The sequence below is a fragment of the Ixodes scapularis genome, unplaced genomic scaffold (genome assembly GCF_016920785.2).
Source record: "Ixodes scapularis isolate PalLabHiFi unplaced genomic scaffold, ASM1692078v2 PGA_scaffold9__187_contigs__length_104089568, whole genome shotgun sequence".
Taxonomy (NCBI): Eukaryota; Metazoa; Arthropoda; class Arachnida; order Ixodida; family Ixodidae; genus Ixodes; species Ixodes scapularis.
Genome location: NW_024609884.1, coordinates 90495405 through 90520972, shown reverse-complemented (window position 1 = coordinate 90520972; position 25568 = coordinate 90495405). Strand labels below are relative to the sequence as shown.

General features: G+C 47.1%; 1 protein-coding gene across 1 annotated transcript in view; it reads right to left on the bottom strand.

The window, feature by feature from the left end:
- Positions 1-4188: 4188 nt before the first annotated feature.
- The window catches only part of LOC115327425, a 97609-nt gene continuing 76229 nt past the window's right edge, over positions 4189-25568 (bottom strand). The window contains exons 3-4 of the mRNA XM_040218240.3: positions 7240-7324; positions 4189-5050 (exon numbers count right to left, since the gene is read on the bottom strand). Coding sequence (XP_040074174.1) covers positions 4866-5050; positions 7240-7324 — 270 coding nt within the window. The 3' untranslated portion in view covers positions 4189-4865. The remainder of the gene's footprint in view (positions 5051-7239; positions 7325-25568) is intronic.

Below are 25568 nucleotides of genomic sequence, written 5' to 3'. Positions count from 1 at the left end.
AGGTGGCACCAATCCCGCGGAATATGATCCCATCCCTGCATCTACGTTGCCGGACGGCTTGGGCCAATTCTCTGCGACGGGCTTGAGGTAACCGGGACGACGTCCTCTACACGAATGCGGCACTCTAAACCGGCCAATCCGCTGCGGCGGTGAGCATGGTCGACAGCGACTTCGACACAATCGTCACGGCCTAGGTCTGCACCATCCAACCGGCGGTGACGGAGGAGGTCGGGATCGCCCTGGCCATCGTCTCGCCTACGAAGACGGACCACGTGACCATCCTTCAGGCTTGCAAACGGCATTAGGCGATTTCGCGAAGGAAGAGTCTCCCCACAAGCCTGCTGCATCCTGAGGAAGGGCCCCGAAATTCCCCGCGTGGAACTGGCCTTGACCCCTGGCCACGAGTCTGTCGACGGAGACCGGCAAGCACACGCCATAGCCCGAGCCTGTACTTTCCGGGCGCCGTCACGCGAAGACAGACCACACCCGGCCCCGAATCAGTACTCCGAGATCCTCGCCCACCTCCGCGGACGGAGGAAGCTATTCTCCCTTGCTTGAAGGGTCCCTGTCCCGAGAGGAGGCCGCAGCCTGGTGTCAGACACAGACAGGCACTTACACTATAGCTAGCTAATCTACAAAGATTTTACCCGGGTAGATACCCAGATAGGTGCCCGCACTGCGGAGAGTTTTCGTCGCTCTTTCACCTTACGTGGGCGTGCCAACTCAACACCCCCCCCCCCTTCCCCGCCCCTTCGCGCGAGACATGGGAAGCTGAGCTGAACTCTCGTTGTGTCGGCTCAAGATCAGCCACACTCCTGGAGCGGCAAGACTCGTGGCAAAAAGCACTGGAGCCCTGCTATAGGGCCGGCCCACCAAGAATAAGTATCTTTTTGGCGATAAAGCTTTTCCTTCTCATCCTCCTCCACCCTGAAAAGCCTCTCTCAACAAATGTAGAGGAACTTGAAAGGATCCCTACATGGCGCTGTATACTGTGAACGACTTATTTTCTGCGGGCTCAATATTTCGCAATATAGGCAAAAGCTGAAGTTTTGGAATAATTCGCGGGTTATAATTTTCGCGACGGGGTGGGATCTCAATACAGATTCTAATGTGTTTACGTTTTACCGGAATCGTTCGCGGGACCTATTTTTCGCGAATTGTAGGCTATTCGCAAAATTCGCGAAAGTTTGGTCCTCGGTAACATTAAGTAGTTTACAGTATGTCAGTTATTCAGCTTCCAAGCACCCGTCACTACTGGAGCTTTAGCATTAGACACGACAAAATTTCACTAGTTATGAACCTGAACCATTGAGAGGAATTGAAGCGGTTTCTCCACTTCAACAATAACGACAAATTTGTACCTCTATGTGAAGCTGGGCATTATAAGTGGCACAAGGTGAGACTACTTCTTCAGTTTTACGTCATCAGTTAAGTTGAGTGTCAAGAGAAGAAAAGCTTGGCGTTGACGAACAGGTCATGCCCTTCAAGGGACATAGCCTGCTGAAATTCTGCAACCCCAAGAAGCCACATCGCTGGGACTATGAGGTTTTTTTCAAAGAGTATAGGGAATCCAGCTTTGGCTATGACTTTGAGGTGTCAGCATTGCCGTGGACATCAAGCAGCTCTCGGGTTATCCCGACCTGAATGTAAGCAGCGACGCCCCCTAGTCCTAAGGCTGGCCCTCACTGTCCCAAAACACATTCACCACCAGCTGTACTTCGACCGCTGGTTTACCTCTGTTCAGCTGCAAGTATTTTTAGAGAAGGAGGGAGTGCACTGTCTCGGCATCGTGCCGCAAACCGATTGCCTGGCTGCACACTTCCAAAAAAAAAGCGAGATGAGAGACAGAGGAAGATATGGAGAAAGGGTGTACCAGGTGTCCGGGACGAAACTATCAGCAGCAATGTGGCGTGACAACAAGGCAGCCACTCATGTCCACTTTTTCCAAAAGTGAAGCTGCCGGAGAAGTCAAGTGTTACTTTGCGAAAGACAAGATGCACAACATTGTGCCCTGTCTAAACGTTTTGCTCGTTTATAATATGTAGATGGGCGGAGCGGCATTTCTAGACGAAGCTGGGTCATTATTGAATGAAAATTCATTTAGATAAGTGGTATCTTCATATTTTTAAAACATCTCTGCTCGAATTCAAATCGTCTTCTGCAGAGGCACTGCGCAAAACAGGAAAGCTGCACAAGGTCAAGCGTGCTGCGAGACTCGGCTGTCAGCTAAAATGGCCCATCAGGGCCAGCGAGAGGAGGTTTTTGTCGGTGCCACTGCCGACTACCTATGTGTGCCTAGGCAAGGTGGACCCTATGCCAATCTGGAGAGAAAAACAACTATTTTGTATGCTGCCCTATTTCACTCACCTTACATACTATTTCTGGCATAAGTGCAATGTTGCAGTCTGTTTCAACAGGGAGTGCAGCTGTTTCGAGTCCTTTTATTAGGAGCCAAATACCATGATTCTTAGTACTATGGAGTCACAACAATGAGTGACGTCAATGGACAGTTTTTAGCACTGCACAAATTTGTACTGTCGGATGAAAAGCGTTTCTCTTTACAAGATGGTTTGCATTTTTTACCCAACTGTTTTGCTCCAAGTTCAGTCTCGTCCGCTTCAAAAGTAAAACGTTTTCTTCATGTTCAAACATGTTCATAACTGCATTTCGTACCTATATATAATGCGACAATATTGTGGCAATAAAGTCGGAATTGTGTGGTTTTCCTGAAAACTAAGTTTGGTGTGGGTCGTTTCGTCTCAAAAGCGAAAATATAGCGAAAATAAAAGTTAATGTAGTAAGGATTACTTTAACATACTTAGAAAAGCAACAGTGGATACAAAATAGAATGTTAAGTTTGTCGTGAAATGGCAAGATTGAGCTAACTTCGGGGCCCCTATGCTACATGGCGGGACCAAGCGAGACCAAGGAACCGGAACAACGTCGTCTGCAACAATTGGTCAACGCCGTGCCGCTGACAAATCGCAGCAGACGGCGTTGTCCGGATCCCTTGATTCCGCTTGGTGCCGTCGTGTAGAATAAGGCCTCCGGTTGCAATTTCTTGCTAGCCCAGCATTTAAGCATACTCCAGCCTTTTTGTATGTGAAACAAGCAATTATTGCCTCTGAGCACTTCTTAACTGACGATAATTGAAGTTTGCACTGCTCAATGACTTTTTGTTTCATCTAATGTACAGAAACTAAGTGCTCCCAGCACCGATCGGTGCAGGTGGAGTTTCTTTCCGTGAAAGAATGCCCACCCAAATCCTTACTTCTGTACCACGAACTGCAGCAGGAAGCCCGATGCAGAGGCTTGAAGAGCGAACTCTGCGCTTTGAATGTTGCTAAGCATGTGCACTCGTGCAGTGCAAGTGTCGTTCAGGACAACATGATCTTACTTGGCATATCGGTTTTAGTTGCACTTGAAGGAAAACGGAGTATGGCAGTGACGGGACGATTTTTTTATGTCAGCCGGAGTTGCCTACCATTACCACCGCACGGTGGTAATAGTAGGCAACTTTGTGACGAGCGACTTTGTGAAGTGCTTCTGCAGAACAAGCGCTCGAGATGGAGCGTGTACTAGCTCGCGCTTGTCGCCTTCGACTGTCCTGTCACCCTAGCAAACCTTCAGAATGCCCGTATTCTTCAAGAAAGCCACAATGTTAAAAATATACCATAGCAATGCCTGGCTTCTATTTAAAAAAAAAATAGAGAGCATTTCTGAAATTTTGAAAATGCAAAATACTCTGAGGAGAGCTATAGTCTATTGCAACACACGAGCATCAGTAAAAGCTCTGCCTCCAGTGCACGCTAGTTACCTTCCGTACTGCTTAGCGGGTGATCGTGAGCGCTCACTTTATACAGGCTGAAAAGTTTGTACTGGCAAGGAACTTATATTGCTGTTCTTACTTTGCAACACACTATACATCTGTATCGAAGCATTTAAAATTGGGATATCACTTTTTTTTTTCTCTTGACCCTCTTTATGTTTATTGTGACGAATGTTGCAAAAACCTTAGCTGACCACTTCTAAAATTTCAAAAGAGCACAGAAGGTTAGTGTAAATTCAAGCATGGGGTGGGAACATCTCATATGGAGGTACTAACGAAAACAAGAGTGTAAAGGCAACAATTGGTTTTTTTCCATATCTTTATTTTCCATATGTGTCGCACAAGTTTATATCGGGCTTTTCCTTCTGAAAAAAAAAGGAAGCCTTAAATTTAAACAGCTAATGTTAAAATACGTTCTAATGAATAGCCAAACAGGAATATTTATACATAGCAGTACTGTCCTATGAAAAATGAACAGGCCATGAACAAAATGAACAACCAAAGCATTTCACTTACACGGAAATGTCGAACACTGGTGGTGTCTTTTGATTGAAGTAATGTGCAAAGTATGAACAGGAGAGATAAAAGAACAACGTTGAATGACAGTCTACTCCATTCTTAGGAAAGTATCTCAACATAAGATTAAAGTTAACATTTCGTATTAACGGTGCAGAATTCCAGACATGGTATGACGCAAACAGTTTTTGAAACATAAAAAAAGAAAAAAATGGAACTACTGCAAACAGGTGCCTCACAGTTAGTTGAATTGGAAACAACACATAGGACTAGAGAAATGTGATGAATATAAACGAATAAAACCGGTCATGAATTGAAGCATACTATGAGTCACACAACTTGCAGCCGCCATTTTAAGAAAAAAAAAAAAAAAACTTTTGTTATTTCGGATTGTGAAACTTATTATGACAGGAGTTTCACCAGACTTCGGCGATCGGACTATGTGATCAGAAATCAGGCTACATGAGTTTTCTTGGTTGTATTAATCCCGTGGCTTGCACCTAGCCCTAGCCGCGAGTATCTAGGTTAGAATAGGACAAAGCCTCTCAAGATGGCAGCTCGTATTGTTTGTCTTTTTGATATGCGCGATGCCGGAAAGCCAGGCCACCATGACCGCAGTCAAGCCATCCTCCGCATCTTGCACTTCGAAAAGCTGAGCTGTATCAATATGTAGGTTCATGCTCTTCGCTGCCTCCACATCGTGCCCTGAGGAGACAACGCAGGGTGTCATCAAGATTGTTCCCTTCTGGATATAAAATCAGAATTTATTCAAAGAGCAGTAAAGGCTGCACTGATGAGTATGGTTTTAAGCATGAAATGCTTTCAGCTCCCGTTCTCACCAAACCGATGACGTATCCTTTCGGAAAGCAACGCCGAAAATTCACTTCCCTTTGGCGTTAGTTTTCTAATTTAGAACCTACTGGGGTCTCGAAGTCGGTTTTGAATCAGAAAGGTGTGCACTGCTAGGGTTCGAACTTTGCTGGAGGCGAGCAAGCAGATTGCCTGACAGCACAGCTTTCGGCCATTAACGCAGGCTGTCTGGTGTGGTTATATTTTGCTGCTGAAGGCTGTGCGAGCGAGTGTGCCCAGAAGCTTTAACAGTGAGAGATCCGCTGGTGGTGTGCTTACTTCTACAGAGATGGCGCTTGCCTGCCTATAATTGCCACCCGCTCTCGGCGGCATTGGAAAAGGACGTTATGCGATCACAAAGTTAATGTGATCATGGTAGGTTTACTTGATCACGCGTCGCGTAACCATGAACTCACACTTTCTGAAGTAATCAATGATTAAAGTTGTGATTTATTGGGAATTAACCAGTGCTGTTAATAACCTGCTTTGTTTTGTACGCTCCACTGGTGTTCCTTCTGCCATCGTTGCGTCCGCGCAGCTTGAAAGTGCTCCGTTTTATGCAACAAGTGGCATGCCAAATCCCAGCGTGGCGTGCGGTAGCCGAATGCACGACAAAAAACCTCTTCCAAAAATGAACTAAGCTACTTCCTGCACAGAATTTGTGGCGGCAGAAAAGATACGAAGCAATTATCTTGTCCCCGAGAAAATAGTATGTTGCGCGTTAAGATGGTACGTTGACGAGAAGAAGCTCCGCCCTACACCCTTTCCACTTCAGCAGAAATGATGCTGGAGGGGAGAAGAAACTGCCAATCATGGCAAGCAAAACGTTATGAGAGAGGGGCTTCTCCTGCGTTCTTAGGTTACAAGAGACTATAGGTATATGCATTAAATGTGCGGCGGAAGACCACTGAAGAGAAAGAAGTCCATAAGCATCTGCAGAGGGCACATGACGTATGCTGACCCAGCGCTCTTTATCTTCCTTTCTCTGCCTCTGCACAGTTCAAGCTTATATACCTACTTTCGGGAACGAGATGGTTGCCTTGCAGATGTTTGGTATTTTACCACCTGTCGTACTACTCAGCTGGCATATCAATATTAATAACACACCTTTTAGTTCTAGCTAGAAGTCGTGCTGCCTAAACAAACGGCAATCATTTCTTGTTTAGGTGAACAACATGGGCAGGCAAAGGAACTGCAAAATAAAGGAGAACGCAGGAAAGTAGCCTGTTATTTTGCGCGTTACTGATATTTAAGCAATACTTGCAACCAGCAGCTGAAATTTACGCCACCTGATGCGCTGCCCCACGAAACCCTGGCAAGATTTATGCTCGCCAGTTAGGGCATGTATGTGTTAAAGCACACTGGAATAATGGGTGTTATGCAACACAGAGATGCGTGAAAGTTTGCTTGTTTGCACTGTACTAACAAGAGCAGTAACACATAACAGGCACGAGAAGCACTTTGATTTTTAAACAGGTTTTTCGTGGTTCAAGGGGGGGGGGGGGGGGATTGAAATGGCAAACTTCAATAAATGAAAGAAATGTAAAATATATTAACACTAATTTTGGGGGTTTCAGAATGCCTATCCTACAAATCAACAAGGTTCCATTTCACTTTAACATATTAAAGCACCATATTTACCCTATGGCATTAAAGCACCATATTTACCCTATGGCACAGAATTTATTGAGCCCATGCCTATGCTTCACAGAGTGCTTGCAAGCTCTATTGCAATAAAAGTAAACACAGCTTTTATCCCTGCATCTGTACTCAAGAAAAAGTGTTAATCCCTGAAGCATATAAATTGCAGCTTGGACACATGAAGTCTACTGTTCACAACACTATCTGCGAGAAAGTTTATGCTTAGCCACCATCACATTCATCTGGCTGAGTTTGCACACTCCTTGGAAAACAAAAGCAAAGCCAATCCTCATGCCATTTTAGATTCAGTTACTAGAAGGCAGTGAGGAAGTTACGCCACAAAAACAAAGTTGAACCCCCTTTTATAGAGCTTCCTATTTTTTTATATTAATGTCTGTACTTACGTTTTAATTGACAAATATTAGCTTCGAAGCTGCTGGCTTTTGCCGTTGCTGCAGATGTTGTGAAGGGCTGCCACTGCCAGCTTGTCTGTAAAACAAACAGAAAGGACATGCCCCTTTCTGGTTAGCTACCCAGACAGAAGCATAAGTGCGCAGTGGAGATGATGGACACACAAAAACTGATGTCTAAACCAATTTTAGGGCTCGGGCTAGAGCACGAGCTCATAGCACCGCTATATGGTCCCACTGTACAAAGCCTCATGCAGATTGAGTATCTAGCAAAGCTGTGAGCCCGTACCATCTCGCGAGTCTAGCCTTCGCTTTAGTAGGTTAAGACGGAGTATATATCATAATATAACCAATGAGGTCTCACCATTTTGAGCAGAAGTGCGTCGGTAACCGGTGCCATTTTCGTGGTCGCATGCACGTAAACAACCTAGGAGCGTGTACACAACGCACGCATCTATCTGGCTTGAGAAAAACTTGAGCGCTGGCTTAGATTGGATGTCAGCCGCCCAATGTCTTTGCTTGAACTTCACGAAATCCGCTAAATTGAGCAGACAGCCTCTTGACTTCTACTGTCGGAGCGTATGTCTGCAATTTGGTGGTTTTACGATTTTGACGACTTCAAAATCATGGGTGTATTACCGCAACACCCTTTTAACACGATTTCGGTACCCGCAGGGTGTAGGTCTTTCCGTACAGCCTTGAATGTTTAAAAATAGTGTAAAAATAGTGTAGGAAGGGTGTGAGCTCGGAAAAACACCTTTTTAATACGAACATGGGTGTTGGAATTTTAGTGTGCAGAGTTAAAACGCGCAACGTCACCACGAAACGACGTGAACGGGGGGCAAGTTAAAACGCGCAACGCCTGCCGGCCGGCGCAGCAACCGCACACACTAAACATTATAACACCCATAATCGTGTCAAAAGGGTGTAAGTTAGGAAAAACACCCTTCTTACACTTCATTTACACGATATTTGAATATCGGTGGGTGTAAAAAGGGTGTGCTGATGTTTTTCATCCCTTCCACACCCTTTTTACGACCTCGCTTATTGCGATGGCGTCTGAAATCGTGTAAAAGGGTGTATGGGCGAATTATACGCCCTGTATTAACACGGTGTGAAAGGGGCGTTATGGTGATGCCAGTCTAATACACCCATGATTTCATATCCGTTAAAGCTTATTGCTTTGCTGAAACTGTTGCTGATGTACGGCGGTATAAACATCCAGTATAATTAATCGCTACATGAAGTCGCGTATGGTAAGGAAATGATGGAGTATAGTTTTTGCAACTCCGACCGAACTCACCGTCCGTCACGAGCCGAAAATTACGTGTCGCGTGTGCGTCAGTTTCATCAGTTCAACTTCGATTTAAAAACAAAACATCTCCACTCGCAAAAGATGAACGAAGACGTGTCAATATACAACCCAAACAGCACACAGCATTGCGCCGATATAGGATCAAATATGAAAAATTGCGCCGTTACCATTTTGGTCCAGCCAATATCTGTGAAAAAAAGGATGGGTCGCGGCGACGCCATCCTGACATACCGTAGGCGATGCCGTTTTTGGTTGAGCGTCAAGATTCCCGCATGAATGGCCTATGCCGGCGAGGTATGTCTATTTCTTAACCGCCTAAAATCCGACGTTAAAAAAGAAAAAAAAAAACAAGATGAAGCAAAACGGAATCTGCTTACTTTTAACCAGAGAAAGACCTCCTGCGCTGAACCACTGAACAAACTATGGGCCGTGGCGCCCTCATTTCGTGTATTACAAACTCACCTGACTGGCCCTCGCACTACTTATAGCACCTTCACTGAGATTTTATTTTTGTGTGTAGTTCTGACGAAACAATTCCGCAAGACAATCGAAAGTGCCGAATTTATGACACCCCGGTTAGAGTACGCGATCCTTAGTTGACACCAAAATATCTAACCTCCCGATGCTTTTTTTCGTTTTTTTTTTTTTTTTTTCGTACGGGTGAAATTGCATCTCTTGTTTCATGCGTTCGAATTTGTTTTGTGTTTTTTATTTCGTGATTTCGCGGTCGGCATCAGAGCACGCACGCCACTGCGTGAAGCAAGTCCTGACGTGTCCCATTTTGCGACCCTCCTTGGGCAGCCCAGGTGGCTTATACAAAGCCGCAGAGGGAGATTAGCTGCTTTGTCCACCCCTCTTTGACCTCGTCTTCTGATAAGCCTCCACACCTTCTTTTGTGTCTTCGTGTGGCTGTGAGCGAGTGCGAAGGCCGCTTCTAGCAAATCAGAGGGGTGGTGTGTAACACGTGACCGTTCTCCGTAGGACAGGGACGCTTGGACTATAATATGTCACGTGACTCGCTCCGACGCGCTGATGGGCTCACTGGGGCCGAAGTCTTTGCCGTATTCCAAATTACGGTGAGTGTAGGGGCCACGTAGGTCCAGTTTCTAAAAAGCTTCCGTCAGGCGTCAGTGTTCTTCTGTTTTTCGTGCGTTGCAGTCGCAGCCGTGGTTTTTCGTCTTGAACGGCCGGAATACGTTCATACTAATTTTTTGGTAAAATTTGTGAATTTCGTCGGAGTCCATGGAATTATTGTGCTGTGTTTGTTGGACGCGTTTCGACAAAGAACTGCTCGTCGGCGCTCGTGAGACTTCCGCTGATTGTGATCGACCGCCTTCATTCTCGACATTGTGTTTGCGTAGTTTTGTGCTGCCCGAGTCGGATTGTGCATCTATCACGACAGAGAGCTGCTCATCGGCGACGGCGAGAGTTCCGTTGAATGTGAGCAACCGTCTTCATCCTGGACGTTGTGTTTGCGAATTTTTCTGTGGTGCCCGAACCGGATTATGCAACTATCACGGATTACATGAGATCGGTGTTTTATTTGTAAGTACTCTGCAAGCATGCTTCTGGTAGTAGTCCTGCTTCCGTCTCAATATACGATTTTACTGTTTACAAGCATGAACTGCTGCTTACGCCTCAATCAACTCCCGGTCGTTCCGTCACTGCCAGCCTGTCGAGTTTTGCCTACGTCAGCAGGGCTAGAAAGCTTTAAAGTATGTTTAGGCGAAGGAAAGCCTTATTTAAAGTTTGAGTGCATTTATTTTAAGCCTCTAAGAATTTTGTAGCTTTGTCACAAAAACTTAACACTAGGTCACAAATGCCAGCATTTGAGGTTTGACATTGGTTTCTCGCGAATTCGCGAAAGAAGAAGATGAGGTCCATGCACGTTTTTTCTGGATTCAAAAAATAAAGTGTTCCACATGTTTCAATTTGTTAGCAATCATTTCTCCGTAAATACTTTTTGATGAAGTGCTGTGTTACACATTTAGCATAACTTCTTGTAGCTGAATGAAGTGAGAGTTACTGCGCAGGCGAGCTGGTGAAGGATTATGGTGAAAAAAACCCAAGACTAGGACAAAAAATCGGGACAACACAACACGTCTCAAGACATTTTGACGCAGTATTGTGTTTTCCCAATTTTTTTGTCACTAGTCTCGGGGTTTACCCACCATGCTCTTCTAGCTGCAGTACACGTTTTTGGTAGGGTGTACTGCTGCCATCACACCCTAATAAATAGGTGTAGAGCAGAATCACTCCTTTCTGTATAGGGTGTAAATGATTACACCGGTTTTTGAGGGAGTGAGAAATAACACCATTTTTCTAGGGCGTTTTTGTACACCAATAAGGGGGTGAGTTGTGACCCATGCCATTTACACCAATCAGGGCGTGAAAATGTTTAGTGTGCATGTGACGAGGCCGCGTCCCCCTCGGGAAGCAGCTAATCCGGCGTGAGCGGCGTTGCCATGCCGCGTGCCGCCCACCGTTTACAAATACGCTGTTGGACCCGTCGTGTCCCCTGCAAGAGCGACGTTCGCATTTCCCGCAATACTTGAAGGAAAAAGATGACGTTCGCATTTCCCGCAATACTTGAAGCAAATAAATTGAGACTGTTCCGATACTCTGCTCCGCAAGTGGAGCATGCGGTCTCCGCGCTTCCCTGGTTTATGCTGGAGAGAGAGACGTGTAGTGCGTGTGTGTGTGTGTGTGGGGGGGGGGGGGGTGTAGGGACTTAGGTAAACAACCGCTATACTTTGCTCCCGACGCTACGATCTGAAGGGACCAACCAGACAGCGTCAAAAGCGCGTCATCGTGGTGCTGGTTATGTTTCTGTACGTGTTCTATGATCGCTGAGCCAATTCTAAACAGAAAAGGCCCAGTGACTTGCGCTTTTGACGCTGCTTGCTTGGTTCTATCAGCTTGTAGTGTCGGTTGCCTCTGGACGTAAGGTGAAATGTAGTATAGTAATCCAGGCACCACACCGGGGATGCCGCTCGTATGTTTCCTTACGCCCCTATCGGAACCGCCGCCTTCGCGTGTGTCTCTGCAGGACATCATTGTCACGGGCCGCTGCTTTTCTATCCGAGTCCCACTAGAGCGACAAACAGAAGCAACCAACAGCGGCAAGCCTCCGACCAGATTATTTCGCGATTTGACAGGATTTGCAGAATAGACCCCCTTCGAAATACTGTTCTCTGTTGGCAGCCGTGGAATCCCTTCACAATGGCGGACTAAAACCTCGATGTCACGGCACACTGGAAAAAACACACCGACAAAAAAGAAGGTGATGAACTTTCGACGCTGTCTGATTGGCTCTTCGGCTCCTAGCGTTGGACTTCGCCTGACGTTCGCTGTCTCATGGAATGACTTGCACGCTCCTCGGTGCAGTTGTTCGGTACTTATTGTTGTGGTAGGGGTCGCTACTATTAGGTCGTATATATATGAGAGAGTAAAGAGGCAGACGAAGTTACTTGTTTCGTTCCACCCGGACCAGGCGCGTGTATGTGTTCGTGCCTCTCTGGCCTCGACGGTCGCCGGTCTCTACATGGTGTCAGAAGTGGGATGTCGTGGAACACGACAAGCGTCTCACAGAGGTTCTCGACCGCTTAAAGAAAGCAGGTCTGACTCTGAACAGGTCCAAGTGTAAGTTTGGCGTCACCAGTGTAAAGTTCCTTGGCGTGGTCGTCAGCCAGAATGGCATTATGCCAGACCCTGAGAAGGTGGAGGCTGTACAGCACATGGAGCCACCGGTCGACGTCGGAGGTGTCCGTAGACTGTTAGGCATGGTCAACCACGTAGGTAGGTTTTTGCCACATCTGTCTGCCGTCACGGCACCTATTCGAGAATTTCTGAGCAAGAGGAGTGCGTGGGTCTGGGGACCAAACCAGCAGGCTGCCTTCCTCAAGTTGAAGACTATGCTCTCTTCAGACATTTGTATGGCTTGTTACAATCCGGAGCACCCGACCATAGTGTCTGCTGACTCCAGCTCTTTCGGTCTTGGTGCAGTCCTGCTCCAGGATCAACCGTCTGGCGAGCGTCGGGCGGTGGCTTTTGCTTCACGGTCACTTAGTGCGACCGAGCAGAGGTACAGCCAGACCGAAAAGGAGACTTTGGCAGTCACATGGGCCGTGTGTCGCTTCGATGAGTACGTCCGGGGACTGCGGTTTACAGTGGAAACCGATCACCAGCCCTTGACTGCGTTGCTTGGCGACATGGACGTAGACCTTCTTCCTCCACGAGTTCAGCGACTGAGGATAAAGTTGATGCGGTATCAGTACCAGATTTTATACGTTCCTGGGAAGCTCCTGGCAACGGCCGACACCCTGTCCCGAGGGCCGTCGAGCTGAACAGCTCCATCAACCTGCGACAGCCTAGAGCTGTACGTCCAGTGCGTGGTTCACGCAATCCAAGAAGGTGCGCCCGTCAGCCTCGAGGTGGTCCGTCGACAACAGTCAACAGATGGCGAGTGCACAGCACTGGCAAAGTTCTGTGACCAAGGTTGGCCTCAGAAGACCAAGGTTCCGTGTCACCTAATGAAGTACTGGAACTACCGCGGGGAACTAACCGTTTGTGACGGTGTGCTTATCAAAGGAGGACGCCTCGTTATTCCTGCATTGCTGCGACCTGAGGTCCTGCAGGCCATTCACGAGGGACACCAAGGAGTCAACCGATGCAAGGCACGGGCTCGAGACTCGGTGTGGTGGCCCAGTATCGGCGATCAAATCAAAACCATGGTCGAGAAGTGCGAACGCTGCGCATCGACGAGGGTACAGCGGGCTGAACCTCTCATGACGTCGCCTCCAACAGAGCTACCTTGGCAACAGGTGGGAGTCGATTTATTCCACTTAAACGGCCAAGATTTTCTACTGATGGTGGACTATCACTCACGATATCCTGAAGTAATGACACTGCGAACCACGTCAAGTCAAGCCGTGATTTCTGCAGTAAAAAGTGTCATGGCGCGTTTCGGGATCCCGGAGGTACTTCGAAGTGACAACGGACCACAGTTTGCCTCCCACGACTTCGCCAGATTCGCGGAAGACTACGGATTTAAGCACGTCACTAGCAGTCCTGGATTTCCGCAGTCAAACGGAGAAGTGGAGCGTACAGTCCGGACAGTGAAGGACCTTTTGGTTAAAGGCGACGATCCGTTCTTGTCACTTCTCGTCTATAGAAATACTCCTGGCGTCTTGGGTTTTAGCCCTGCTCAGCTGCTGATGGGTCGACAGCTCCGGACTCAAGTACCCAAGGCTGCCGAGAAACTCCAGCCGGCATGGCCGAAGTCACAGGTCTTTCTGGAGCGGGACAGCGCGGCGAAGCGACGCCAAGCTTCCGACTTCGACCGTCGTCATGGAGTGCGCGAGCTCAGGGAACTTTCACCTGGCGAAGATGTGTGGGTGACCGACGCACAGTGCCCTGCTCAAGTGCTTAGCCGAGCGCAACGCCCACGCTCTTATGTCGTCGAAACTCCGCGGGGTGTATTGCAGAGAAATCGGCGACACCTGGTTCCTTTCGGGAGCCAACCTACGGAGCCTGTTCCCGGCCTGCCAGCTCCGGTTCTGCCGGTTCCTGCGCCCGATGGAGCCAATGTCCTCCAACCCCAAGGTTCTGAACAACGAAGCCTGGTTACAACTCCCTCTCCGCAGCCTTCTGCCGAGGAAGCTCCCGCAGAGCCAAGGGCAAGTCCGAGAGCTGATGCAAGTCAGGCACCAGCGAATGTGTGGATCCACACTCCTCGACGCACGAGATCTGGCCGTCAACTAGTAGCTCCAAAGAGACTGAACTTGTAGTGAGGTAGTATGTCCTGATGTGTTCATCCAAGAGTGATGTTTCTGAGAAAGGGGGATGTTGTGGTAGGGGTCGCTACTATTAGGTTGTATATATATGAGAGAGTAAAGAGGCAGACGAAGTTACTTGTTTCGTTCCACCCGGACCAGGCGCGTGTATGTGTTCGTGCCTCTCTGGCCTCGACGGTCGCCGGTCTCTACACTTATGAACTGGTTCTGACCTTTTGATAATCGGCACGTGACTTTTGAAAGGGGTCTATAAAGGAGGCTACGCTCAAACACGAGTATCGTGCACGCCAGGGTATCTTTGGCAGGCTTGCAATCGCTCATGCTTACTTCATGAATACTGAACGACCAAAAGCCTGCCAAAGGAACCATCGCGAAGGAGCTCCAAGTGTTGGAGGCTCGTCGGTGTCGGTTGTTTTTGTTTGTCGCTCTAGTGGGACTTGGGCATTAGAGCGCACGCGGTGTTTGGTGCTTTGCCGCCCAAAACTCGTTTATCGCCAATATCGTCAGCCATCGTGTCGCCAGCGTCCTGGGTGGTAGGCATGCTACGCCATCATATTCGCTCACCCCACTCCTCGTGACGTTATGGTATACGCTTCTATGTCATGAGCGCGATTCAAACGCCGCCTCAGCGGCTTATTTCCTTTAACTGACTTACGAGCCCTCTAGTCTTAAACAACGAGGGAGAAAAGTCAAGCCTTTCTGCTGCTTCCGAAAAAGCAAGTCGCTCAAATGGGCCAATTGCGGCCCCGGATTTCCGCCGGGACGAGTAAAAGCACGCAGCCAAGAACCACCATCCCGACGTCAGGTGACGAGGAAAAGAGAGCGAGGGGTCCTTGGCCGCGTCGCCCCGGCAACGATGACGCAGGCGGAGGAGCGCAGTTGTCCGCTTCCCCGCATCCCTGGCTGCCATGGCAACACAGAGACACCGCTCCCTGCTCCCGGAGTTTCGAGAGCAAGGTCAAGGCCGTTCGGGGGCCTTCCCCGGCTCCCGGTCGCGCCGCCGGCGCCGTCGCGCTCCGCCACTCAAGCGGCCAACCGCGGGGGCGGCGGGGGCGCTCTCGACGCGGCCGCCGTTGCGCTCGCCGAACCTCCGGGGACGAGTCTCGGGAGTGCGCGGTCCTGTGCCCGGTCTTCGAGTCGGAACCCGCTGCGTGCTCGGAAAAAGAGGCTGCTCGCCATGGCGTCGTCGCGCGTCACCTGTGATCTGGTTCCGCGATAGCGAAGTTCCATTTCGGAAAAGGCGGGACGACTTCGTGGTAGAGCCCCACCTGCAGGGGTCATATGTTCATACATCGAAGCCTCCAAGGCACGCTTGGCCCCTTCGCGCCGGGTCCGAAAGGCTCCGGAACTCATCGAGAAAAAGAACGACCCGTGACTCTGTTTCTCGACGGACGCAGTGTGTGTAGACGATTGTATAACCACATAACCTACCTTTCGTGTATTGCCAGTACATGTATTAAAACATTATATTTCCTGACGTCTCCTCATATTTGGATAATTCAAAAACTGTTCCTGTGCTATTTGTTTTTACTACCAAACACATTTTTGGAATTCCCAAGCTTTACTCTTCCCGGCTTGCCAGTCGTTATCTCTAAATTCAAAATATCTATGGCGAAAATGGCCAATCAAGCTGATGCCAAAAAGCCAAATTCAAATGCTCCCGCGTTTTCCATTGGGGTGACCTCACACGTGTAACTTGCAAGCAGAGCAGGCAGAGCAGGCAGTCTAAAAACATATTATTTTCCGCGTGATTTTTTTATTCTCCGTGCGTAATCTTAATTTGCATGCATTTGACACTATCAAACCTCTTGTATATCTTCGGGAATATGTTGTACGGCCCCCATATTGCAACACCTGACGTCACATTTTCAGTGTTGCCAGTAGAGCCTCTCGGGCAAATTTTTAACGATGTGATCGCGCAAAGTGATGCTGCTGAGGCTTGTCAAGAGTCAAGACACGAAAACATGGCGAGCTCTATCAATGGAAGCACATGTCGCCACGCTGTTAAGTTCAAGTTACTGTTTACTACAATCTTCTCTAAATGCCTTTTTTTACTTAATTCGAGAAAACTTCATAAGGGTATTGCCAAGGTTTATAAATATTTGTAGCACCTAACATATTTTATCGGATACATTATTGAGGTACCCAGCTTGGTACTTCAGGTCACGAGCGGACAAATAACAAATATATTGTATGCTCAATGCGAACATATAAATTATATTCAGAAACATACCTAAAAGGTGCGGAAATACGACAGCTGCTTGACAAGAAAGATGTGGAGCTAGCTGACTGACGGTGATGGAGCCAGTGACTATTTCCACGACAGCAGTCAGGGTTCGGCTGAGAGTACTGACACAGAAGCTCCACGAACATATTGCCAAGAAGCAAAAAGAAAGCGTCAGCTCTTCTGGAGATTGAAAGAGTGAATTAAAGCACAACGATCTTTTTGTCTGGACACACCTCGTTCACCTTTCAGCTACATCAAGAAATATTTCCCGGGGGCTTCCGGAAACTCACTGCAGAACAGACGAATATCTATTCCGTTCAAGTACGGTCTCACAAGCTCATTAAGACAACATCAACAGAGCTGCAAAAACTGGGCGCTATCCGCATGACCATCAGTTTGTATTGGTATCGCACGTTGTGATTGTCTCTCTTGACCGGGAACATGTATGGTACGCGACCGATTTTTCCAGCTACGCATCACGTCAGATTTTGCCGATGTGACAACGGTCTCTGAAGCCCAGTCACAAAACAAGTTGTTTAGGGTGGAGCCTATTCGTGAGTCCTTCCAAAAGGCTTCTCCGGTGCTTCCTCCGCCGAAGAAACTCTCCATTGACGAGCAGATGATACTGTTCAGCCGATGGTATCCTGCTCGTCAGTACCTCTCCAGTAAGTCCAACTTCCTTGTATTCAAGAACTTCGACCTGGCTACAACTGAGTGGCTTGTCCTGGACTTTGTTATCTGCACAGGAAAAGGAACTGTTCCCGCACATGACATAAAGGAACTCGGACTTGTTGGGGCAGTTGCGAGGTTCCTCTTAAATACAGTTGCAAAGGAAGAACCCATTCAAGTGTTCAAAAACCGCATTTTCACCAATTTGAAGTCAGAAGATTTTCTCCTAGCAACGAACGCATACTTGACTGTCACAGTTATTTCAATCAGGATAAAAGGAGTTGCAACAAAACTGCCGAGTGACAAGAAAATGACATGAGGGCACTCCAGCTGCGTTGTTCACAATGATGACAGAGTGTGCATTTCGAAAGAGAACGACAAGACAAGAGTCACCTTTCTTTCTACTGCTTTTGGTATTTCACTAGAGGTCACATGCAATAGGTGCGTGAAAGATAAAAGAAAAAAAGTTGAAATCCTGGGCCCAACATTGATCAAAGCCTACATCACGAGCATGGGTGGCGTGGACCTAGCTAACAGATCATTGTGCTACTGCAGGATCAAGATACGCACGAAAAAGTAGTCCGTGAAGGGTTTCGCTAACTTTCTTGACCTAAAGTCATTATATTCCTGGGAAAGCGGAGCCAAGCTCCCCGTATGGTTGCCATTTTGGTTGATGGAATGAGCAGTTTCGCCTTGACCTCTCCATTCTTGGTGAGCCAATTCAAATTCACGCTGGCAGGTTGCTTTATAGAAACATTTTTATACGCCCAGATTATGTTATACGCACACAGGCAAAACAAGCACACATCTCCCCGCCACCACATGTGGTGTTGGTGCTTGGCGACATTAAAAAAATGTTTCGGTCTAGAAACACGCAAGCAGAACATCATCGTTGTAAGATATCAGTTGAGATCATCATTATTGATAAGTTGATTGCATACGAACACTTTTCAGGTTACGTAGCCGGCAAATCTCAGATGAAATTAAAAAATTCAGGTTGTAACCGAAAGAGCCACATCCGATGCACCAAATGCTCCCTACTTTTGCCAATCTCAAAAAAAAAAAAAAAAAAAAGCCTCCGCAAAAGCTGTCTTGAAGCCGTCCCATGAATTTATGGCTTCTTCGTGGTTGTCGAACCATCGAAGGGATGCATCCTTGAGGGCAAACACAACGTTGGCGAGCTTAAATGAGTCGTCCCACCCGTTGTGCTGGCTTACCCGTTCATAATTCTTTAGCCAATCCTCGACGTCCGAGTCAGGACATCCCGTAAATATCGGAGGGTCCCGCTGGCGGTGTTTGATGGTTACCGTGGGAGCCCGGGGCCTGATCGCGTTTCCTTCTTCAACGGGCATGGCGAGTGGACGGGCCGTGCGTCCGCTACGAAGCTCCAGGTCTTGAAGGCGATCGCAAGAGGTAAGGAGCCACGGACCTCCACCAATCTGTCAGGCTCTTGGTGAATAGATGAGTTTAATACAATGAAGAGAGATTTGACTATAATGGTGTCGCCAGGAGAATCGTTGGAGCAATCGTCCGAGCACAGCTCGAGCGTTTCCGCTGCTGCTCGAGATGCGCGGGGCCTTTTTGGCTTAGCCTCACTTCATCCTTTCTAGCAATATATATATCTTTTGTTTTTTTCCCTCTCTCTCTCTTTCTTTCTCTTTTTCTTTCTTATTTTGCTTACAAAACAGGAACTGCTTTCGAGAGTTCCATACATCAAAGCCCTATGGTACCCAACTGGGTACCAGGCGTCTGCGCTCTAAACAGGGAAAAAAAAATTAAAAAAAATGTAATCAAATATATTATAAACATTTGGTTTCAATCAGATTAATTTTATTTAAATCAGTGTAGCTAGAAAATAATTTATCACTAGATGTATTTCTACATAGCGAATTAATTCATCAATTTGTTCGATCACCGATAACTATGCGGAAACGGGAATTGCTGTGAATGTAAAGTACAGTTTAATTAACATTTTATTCCTGTAGTCCATGTAATACTAAAACAAAATCAGCTTGCCTTGTTTACTCAGTTAAAAAGCTTTATTTGTTTCTTTCCTTTCGCTTCCTAAATTGATTGCGATAGGATATTGCATTTATAGTTCTCGTTTCTTTCTTTTTCGTTCTATTTTGTTGCAATAGGGCGTTACTAGCTGACGATTGATGTGGAAGGGGAAAATAAAGATTAGTATGAGACTGAACGCGAACACATAGAATTGTTCAGAAGACCATCCCTTTTTTGCTAGTGTTCAGCCTTATATAAATATTTTTTGTTTCTTCGAGAAGTTCAATTTAAATGCAAAACAAATGCTCATAGAAAGTAACAGATGATGGACAAATCGTAATGAGAGATATATTCAGAATTATTTTTGAGGGAAAGATTTGATTTTTATCATCCTAGTAAAACTGGTCTGATTTAAATCGAGATTTAAATCATTATTTAAATTATTATCTAACTAACAGTGATTTTTATTCTGCACCCTAATTCTAAATAACTTTTTTTTATGTTTATACCAATAGTACTACTGATATAGTAAAGATTATTGATGTTTTTTCATTGGCAGTTTTTTTTCACAGATCATAGGGGGTTGAAGCCCCTTGATGAAATTCACGCTTTGCGTTTCTTGCATGTACCGACTGTAAGCGGACCAACAGTCGGGTGATGCACATTTTTATTTTATTTTAGAAAGCAAAATGTTATATTGGCGCGAACAGACGTGACTTAAAGCGTGTTAGATATTAGGTAGTAGAAAACATGACGTCAAAATGACACCGCTTGTGCCCTTCTACATCTCCCCTTTCTTGGGAGTTATTCTTTCGACATGGATCTCATTGCAACCTTTCTATCCAGAGCGTCAAAGCACTCCAATATACTTCGGGCAACATGCATGTTTGTTACTATGCTTCGTCCTCTTATTCCGCACGTCTGGTGCGGGCCCACGATAACGTTAACGCTACACTAAAACCTTAATCAGTATATTATAATCTACGCTTGTTGAAGTGATCGGGCGGTACTATCCAACCGAAAGACGTTTCACGGGATCATAACTCTTACAATTGTGTGCGTACGTAAAAACGATGGAGGCAAAACATGAAGTATGTATGCTTCTCTGAAGACGCATAGCAAAAAGGGGGCAAGTTGCTCTTTAAACGTTTTGTAAAACTCAGCCCCCGAACCGTTGGGTGCTGGCGCTTTTCCTGTCTACAAATAGTCGATGGCCTTTTCAACTTCCCAGAACTCGATGGGTTGCTCTAACGTTTCCTCCAAGCCGCGGCAATAACGGTAAAGGGAAAGCTGCTATCCCATCCTTTGTGGGCACGCGAAAGCTGAAAAGGTCTTTATAACAGTGGACGAAAGCGCGTTCGATTATATTTTTATCGCGTAACAGAAACCCTTAATATAAAATTTCGGTGATGTCGTTTTTACTAGCATATTTCTTTCCCGCCCTTATCGCCCTTTTCGTGGGTATCCCCCCGAGCTGAAGCCGCTTACACCGCGCAGGTACACCCGCCGGCAATATGAAGGTGAACACCTTACCAGGTTTCTTGCCTGTTTTACGGCTCCCTAAACAATATTAATTCTCAACGTCTCAAATGGGACGTGGCTTGGGGTCTTAACTTTGCGTTCTCGCCCTCTCCTGGAACAAAGCTTGTTCCAAAACTTGCAGGAGCGTCAAAAATAAGAAGAGGGCTGTTCAACTTCATATTGCTCACGGGTGTACCATTACTGTTTGGCATCGAGGAACTCGAAGCGCTTCTTGCCACTGATTATCTCGTCCGAAAGCAAGCCGGGCCTCAGGCAATCTTTCTGCATCAGCTACTCAAGCAGGCTATTTGACTCGCAGGGTTCTTTCTTCTATTCGTGCTTGAATAATCTTGAGCGCTCAATCGCTGACATCTTGGTATCTTGTTTAAACAGTTTCTACTTAACGCCGAACTCCTCCCCTTTTGCGCGTGGCAAGTCTTTAAGATTTTTACGAACATCCCTTGAAACACAATCGTGATCTAGAAGCTTAGGATTTAACTTCCTTAAACCCCAAACGAACTTCTTCGGTGCTTCTTTGAAGGAATAAGTCATAAAGGAAACAAGAGCGTGATAACTAAATGACACGTGATCAACCCCGAACTGCTTGCACGTTCGTACAAGCTCAGTGAAACGTACAGATGCAAAGGAAAAATATTAGCCCAAGTGACCGCGCAGATAACTAGAGTGCCACGCGCGTTCCATGCTTCAAAGCGGAGGTGGCCGGCAGAAAGCCGCCCATCCTAAAGCCTGCATTTCCGTGGCTATCTTAACCTTTCACTTTTCGACCGAGCGATGCGCCAATGTGGTTGCGCCCGTGAGTTGGTTTATTATTATTATTATGCTGGGAGTTGGGAGCGGTGAGCAGCCGACGAGCTAATGAAACGGCGACCAAAGTGCAACGTCACTGCACTCATCACCCTTTTACGTGGGTGTGTTTTTGCATTCTCTATCACACTGAGACAACACGACGGCAATAGCAACACAACACATTGCCAGTTGCCCGACTGTTGTTCAACAGTCGGGCAACTTGTTGCTCGCTTCCCATGTTGTCCGACAAACGTGTCACATCGCGGCAACAGCAGCACAACATGAACGACAACTAAAATGTTGCCTCGGTATGACAGCTTTCGGCAACAAAAACACGAGCAACTTGTGTTGAACAACGTGTCTTGCCCTGATCGCTGGCTGAGCGAATTTCGGGCCGGCAACACAACACAGACAACTTCGATGGCAGAGCTTGTTCCCCATCAATAACGTCTTACACAAATAAAGGCGTAGAAAAAGTTATTGAACAATAATTAAGGCTGGCGTGCAGCTAAAATGATTTGATAAATGTTTTTACTGCCAATTACGAAACGCTATTGTCGAAATTTGAACCTCCAAGAGAGCAGCTCACATTACTGCTAGTAAAATAAAATGGCATGCCTACTCACTCGTTGATAAAGTATAATAAAAAATAATCCAGGAAAACAAATATTAAAACATTCAAGCGTTAAAATGACCACTCTGATCATGATTGTTGATGCTTGTAACCTGGAAACAGCCGCTACCAGACACCTGATTTGTTTTGGACGTTTTGAGGAATTAAGCGATCACAAACCAGGCGGTAGACAGCGTTAAAAAATATTTATTTCACCGATTGTTATGAAGGCCGATCGTGTCGGTGTCGCAGTTTTTAAGCACTTTCAGTTATCTCAACACCATGCTACAAACGACGCTTTGAGGTACAGCCGGTGCTAACTAAATTTCAGGGTAAAAATTGGAATGCATGAAAGAAAGAACCGGACAGAAACACTTCCATACGATGGCATAAATCCCGAGCATTATCCGCGATCGCCCTTTCCTCGGTTTGGGCTATCTGCTTTTTAGCGAATGAAGAACATTTTAATAAAATAAAGGGTGGAAAATACTCCCCGGGTCAAGTTTTCTAATCACAGTCAATGGTTGATGTCGTCCCGTAGTAATTCCCGGCCCTTAACGCACTAGCACTTTGCAGAGTCACATTTCCAGCGACTCCGCGCCGCACACAAACGAAGGTAAACAGTCAAGATGGCGGAATGTTCCCCGTGTTGTCCCCGCCGTCAGCGACGTGTGACAGGGCTGTCGGGCAACAAATCGGGCAACACGGTTGCCGGGCAGCAGCAACATGTTGCCCGACTGTTGTTGTTGCCGCGATGTGACAGAGTCGCCGGGAATATGATTTCCTCGTGTTGCCAGATAGGGTTGTCCAACTGTTGCCCCAGTTGACAGGGCCTTAATCCAATCAAACGCATAAAGTGTGCCGTGACGTTGCGGTTTTTCTCCCTCATTGTTCGGGGATTCATCAGCTGCCAACAGAAACTAGTCTTTCGAAAGGGGCCTATTGTCAGTTTAGGGGAAAACAGAAATAAAGGAAATACCGCCGCTCACACCGCCCGCGCAAAAAAAAATAGAAAACAAAATAAACGGCCTAACGTGCGTTAACACGTTGGCGCATCGCTTAGCGGAAAAGTGAGGGATAAGATTGCTTTCGGAATGCTGGCTTTAGGATGGGCTGCTTTCAGCTAGTCACCCCGGCTTTGGAACATTGAGCGTGCCTGGCACTCTCGCTGTCGGCGCGTTCGGGAACTATAGCGCCGCCTGTCGCGATTTTGGCACTCCGGTCATCAGTGACTTGTGCTAATCTTTTTCCATTACAGCTGTATGCTCGATCTAAACGCGCGTGACTGAAGCCGTGAAAATGCGTGTATTGTACTTCCCTACCTTTTAAAGCGCAGTGTGCAACGCCTTCTAGTACCGATGTTCGACCATATCACTAAAAAAATCTGTACTCACGTCCCCATACCGCGCGGTATTCGCTCTGTACTTCGCTGAGCACACACAGTTAAAGTCCCCTAACAAAACAACGAGGCGGTCCGCTTGCACATACTGTCCACTGCGCTCGAAAAAAGCAACCCGTTCGTCCGCTTTTGTGCGGTTGTAAATGCAAATTACGCGAAACTTTGTTTAAAATTAGAAAAAAAAATTACAGAGCACAAAGCGGCCTGAGTTACACCTAATTACTTGCTCTACGCTAGCCATAGAGTTCTTTAAAAATAAAAAAAAGCCCCCTTCCCCCCCGGCCCGATGTCCCTATAGCGTGACTGAGGCACACGTCATACTTCGCTTAAAACCCGTACCATGTTCTCCGTCTGGGCCTCGCTTTCCATTTCGTTCCCTGAACCGCAACAATGTGCAGGTTCTTCTCAATAAACAAACGGTTTCCCTGGTAATTACGGCGCCTGGCACATAAGTGACCCACGCCTATCGTGCCCACACGTAGCGGTCTTTCCAGGTTCATGAACGGTCAAAAGGGAGAGTAAACGGAGAACAACACAAAAAAAAAAAAAAAAAACGCGCGCAAAAAGGAACAACAACAACAACAAAAACGACTGGCAAACGAAAGCTCTGCAGACGTGTGGAGCCTGGTAGACTGTACACTCACTGGGAGTCCTTCCGACGACGGACATCCGGCGGGACATGTGGCTTCACCGCGGCGCGAAACTCTTTTGATTCATGCACCGGCAAATCGTTGGTGGTCGTTTCACGCGTTCCAGTTGTCGCTGCCCCAAGCTCGCTTGGCCGCTTGACATTCTGCGTGAAGTCCACAGTTTCGGTCTTGAAGGTGAAGTACGTCAAGTGATAGAATTAGTTTTTTTTTCTTCTATCACTTTTAGTATAGCAGAAAATTAAGGCTCCAATCGGCGCTGTGAAGGTGGTTCGAGAGCGAAGATGTGGTATCACCTGCAACGATTGCCCACTACACTATAGAACCTTTTTATGGCAAACGCCACCAGGTGTTGCTCCAATCTTTGACGTCCCAGAAAACTTCAAGTTTATACAAATAATGAACACAGACCACCTTAAAGGCCGGTTCACACATACAGCGAAGCGCTAAGTTAGTGCTACGTGAGCGGTCCACGGAGCGCTCATGCGGCGCTTCCTAGCGCGTGATGTAGCGCTCGGTTAGCGCTTCAGAAGCGCTTTGTTAGCGCTCTGTTAGCGGTACAGAAGCGCTTTGTTAGCGCTCTCACGCTCCTTGTGCCGTGCTTGCTGCTGCAAAACAGCACGTGCACGGCGATTCCTTTGTTGTTGTTTTTCCTTCGGCATTGAAAGAAGAGGAAGTAAAACAGCCGCTCTTCAAGCAAAGGGTCGGGCAAGCGATCCAGGGTCATGGACTCTGAGCGACTAATTGATTGGGTGCGACTTCATCGCTTTCTATTCGATATGCGTGTCCCTGGTTTCAATGACACGCAGTTAAAAATAATCGCCTTCAAAAGAGCTCTGTGCCTCGGTCCCTCAGCTTAGGAACAAGGTTCGCCGGGTACCCGTCGGTATCTCGGTGGCGAAAGATTTTGCGCACCCAGAAGGCTCTTCTGGACGTTAAGCCGTCCACACACATATGCACTAATCACGTATATAAGAGCATGTGTCGCATTTCTATTTCAGTATTCCACATGTCAGCCCTGGTGCTGCTGATGCACACCCAACCACAGGAACCGGAACCGCAGTGCACGCGCTAATCCGCAGCACCGCGGTACAAGAAGCGCTACTGAAGCGCTAACACGGCGCTACTGAAGCGCTAACAAGGCGCTACTGGAGCGCTAACAAAGGCGCTACTGGAGCGCTAAGAAGGCGCTACGGAAGCGCTAATCGCGTGCTGTGTTAAAATTAAGTCATGCGCTAGGAAGCGCTCACGTAGCGCTAACGTAGCGCTCCGCTGTATGTGTGAACAGGCCTTTACACGGCTGCTAGAACTGTAGATGAAACGCCTAAC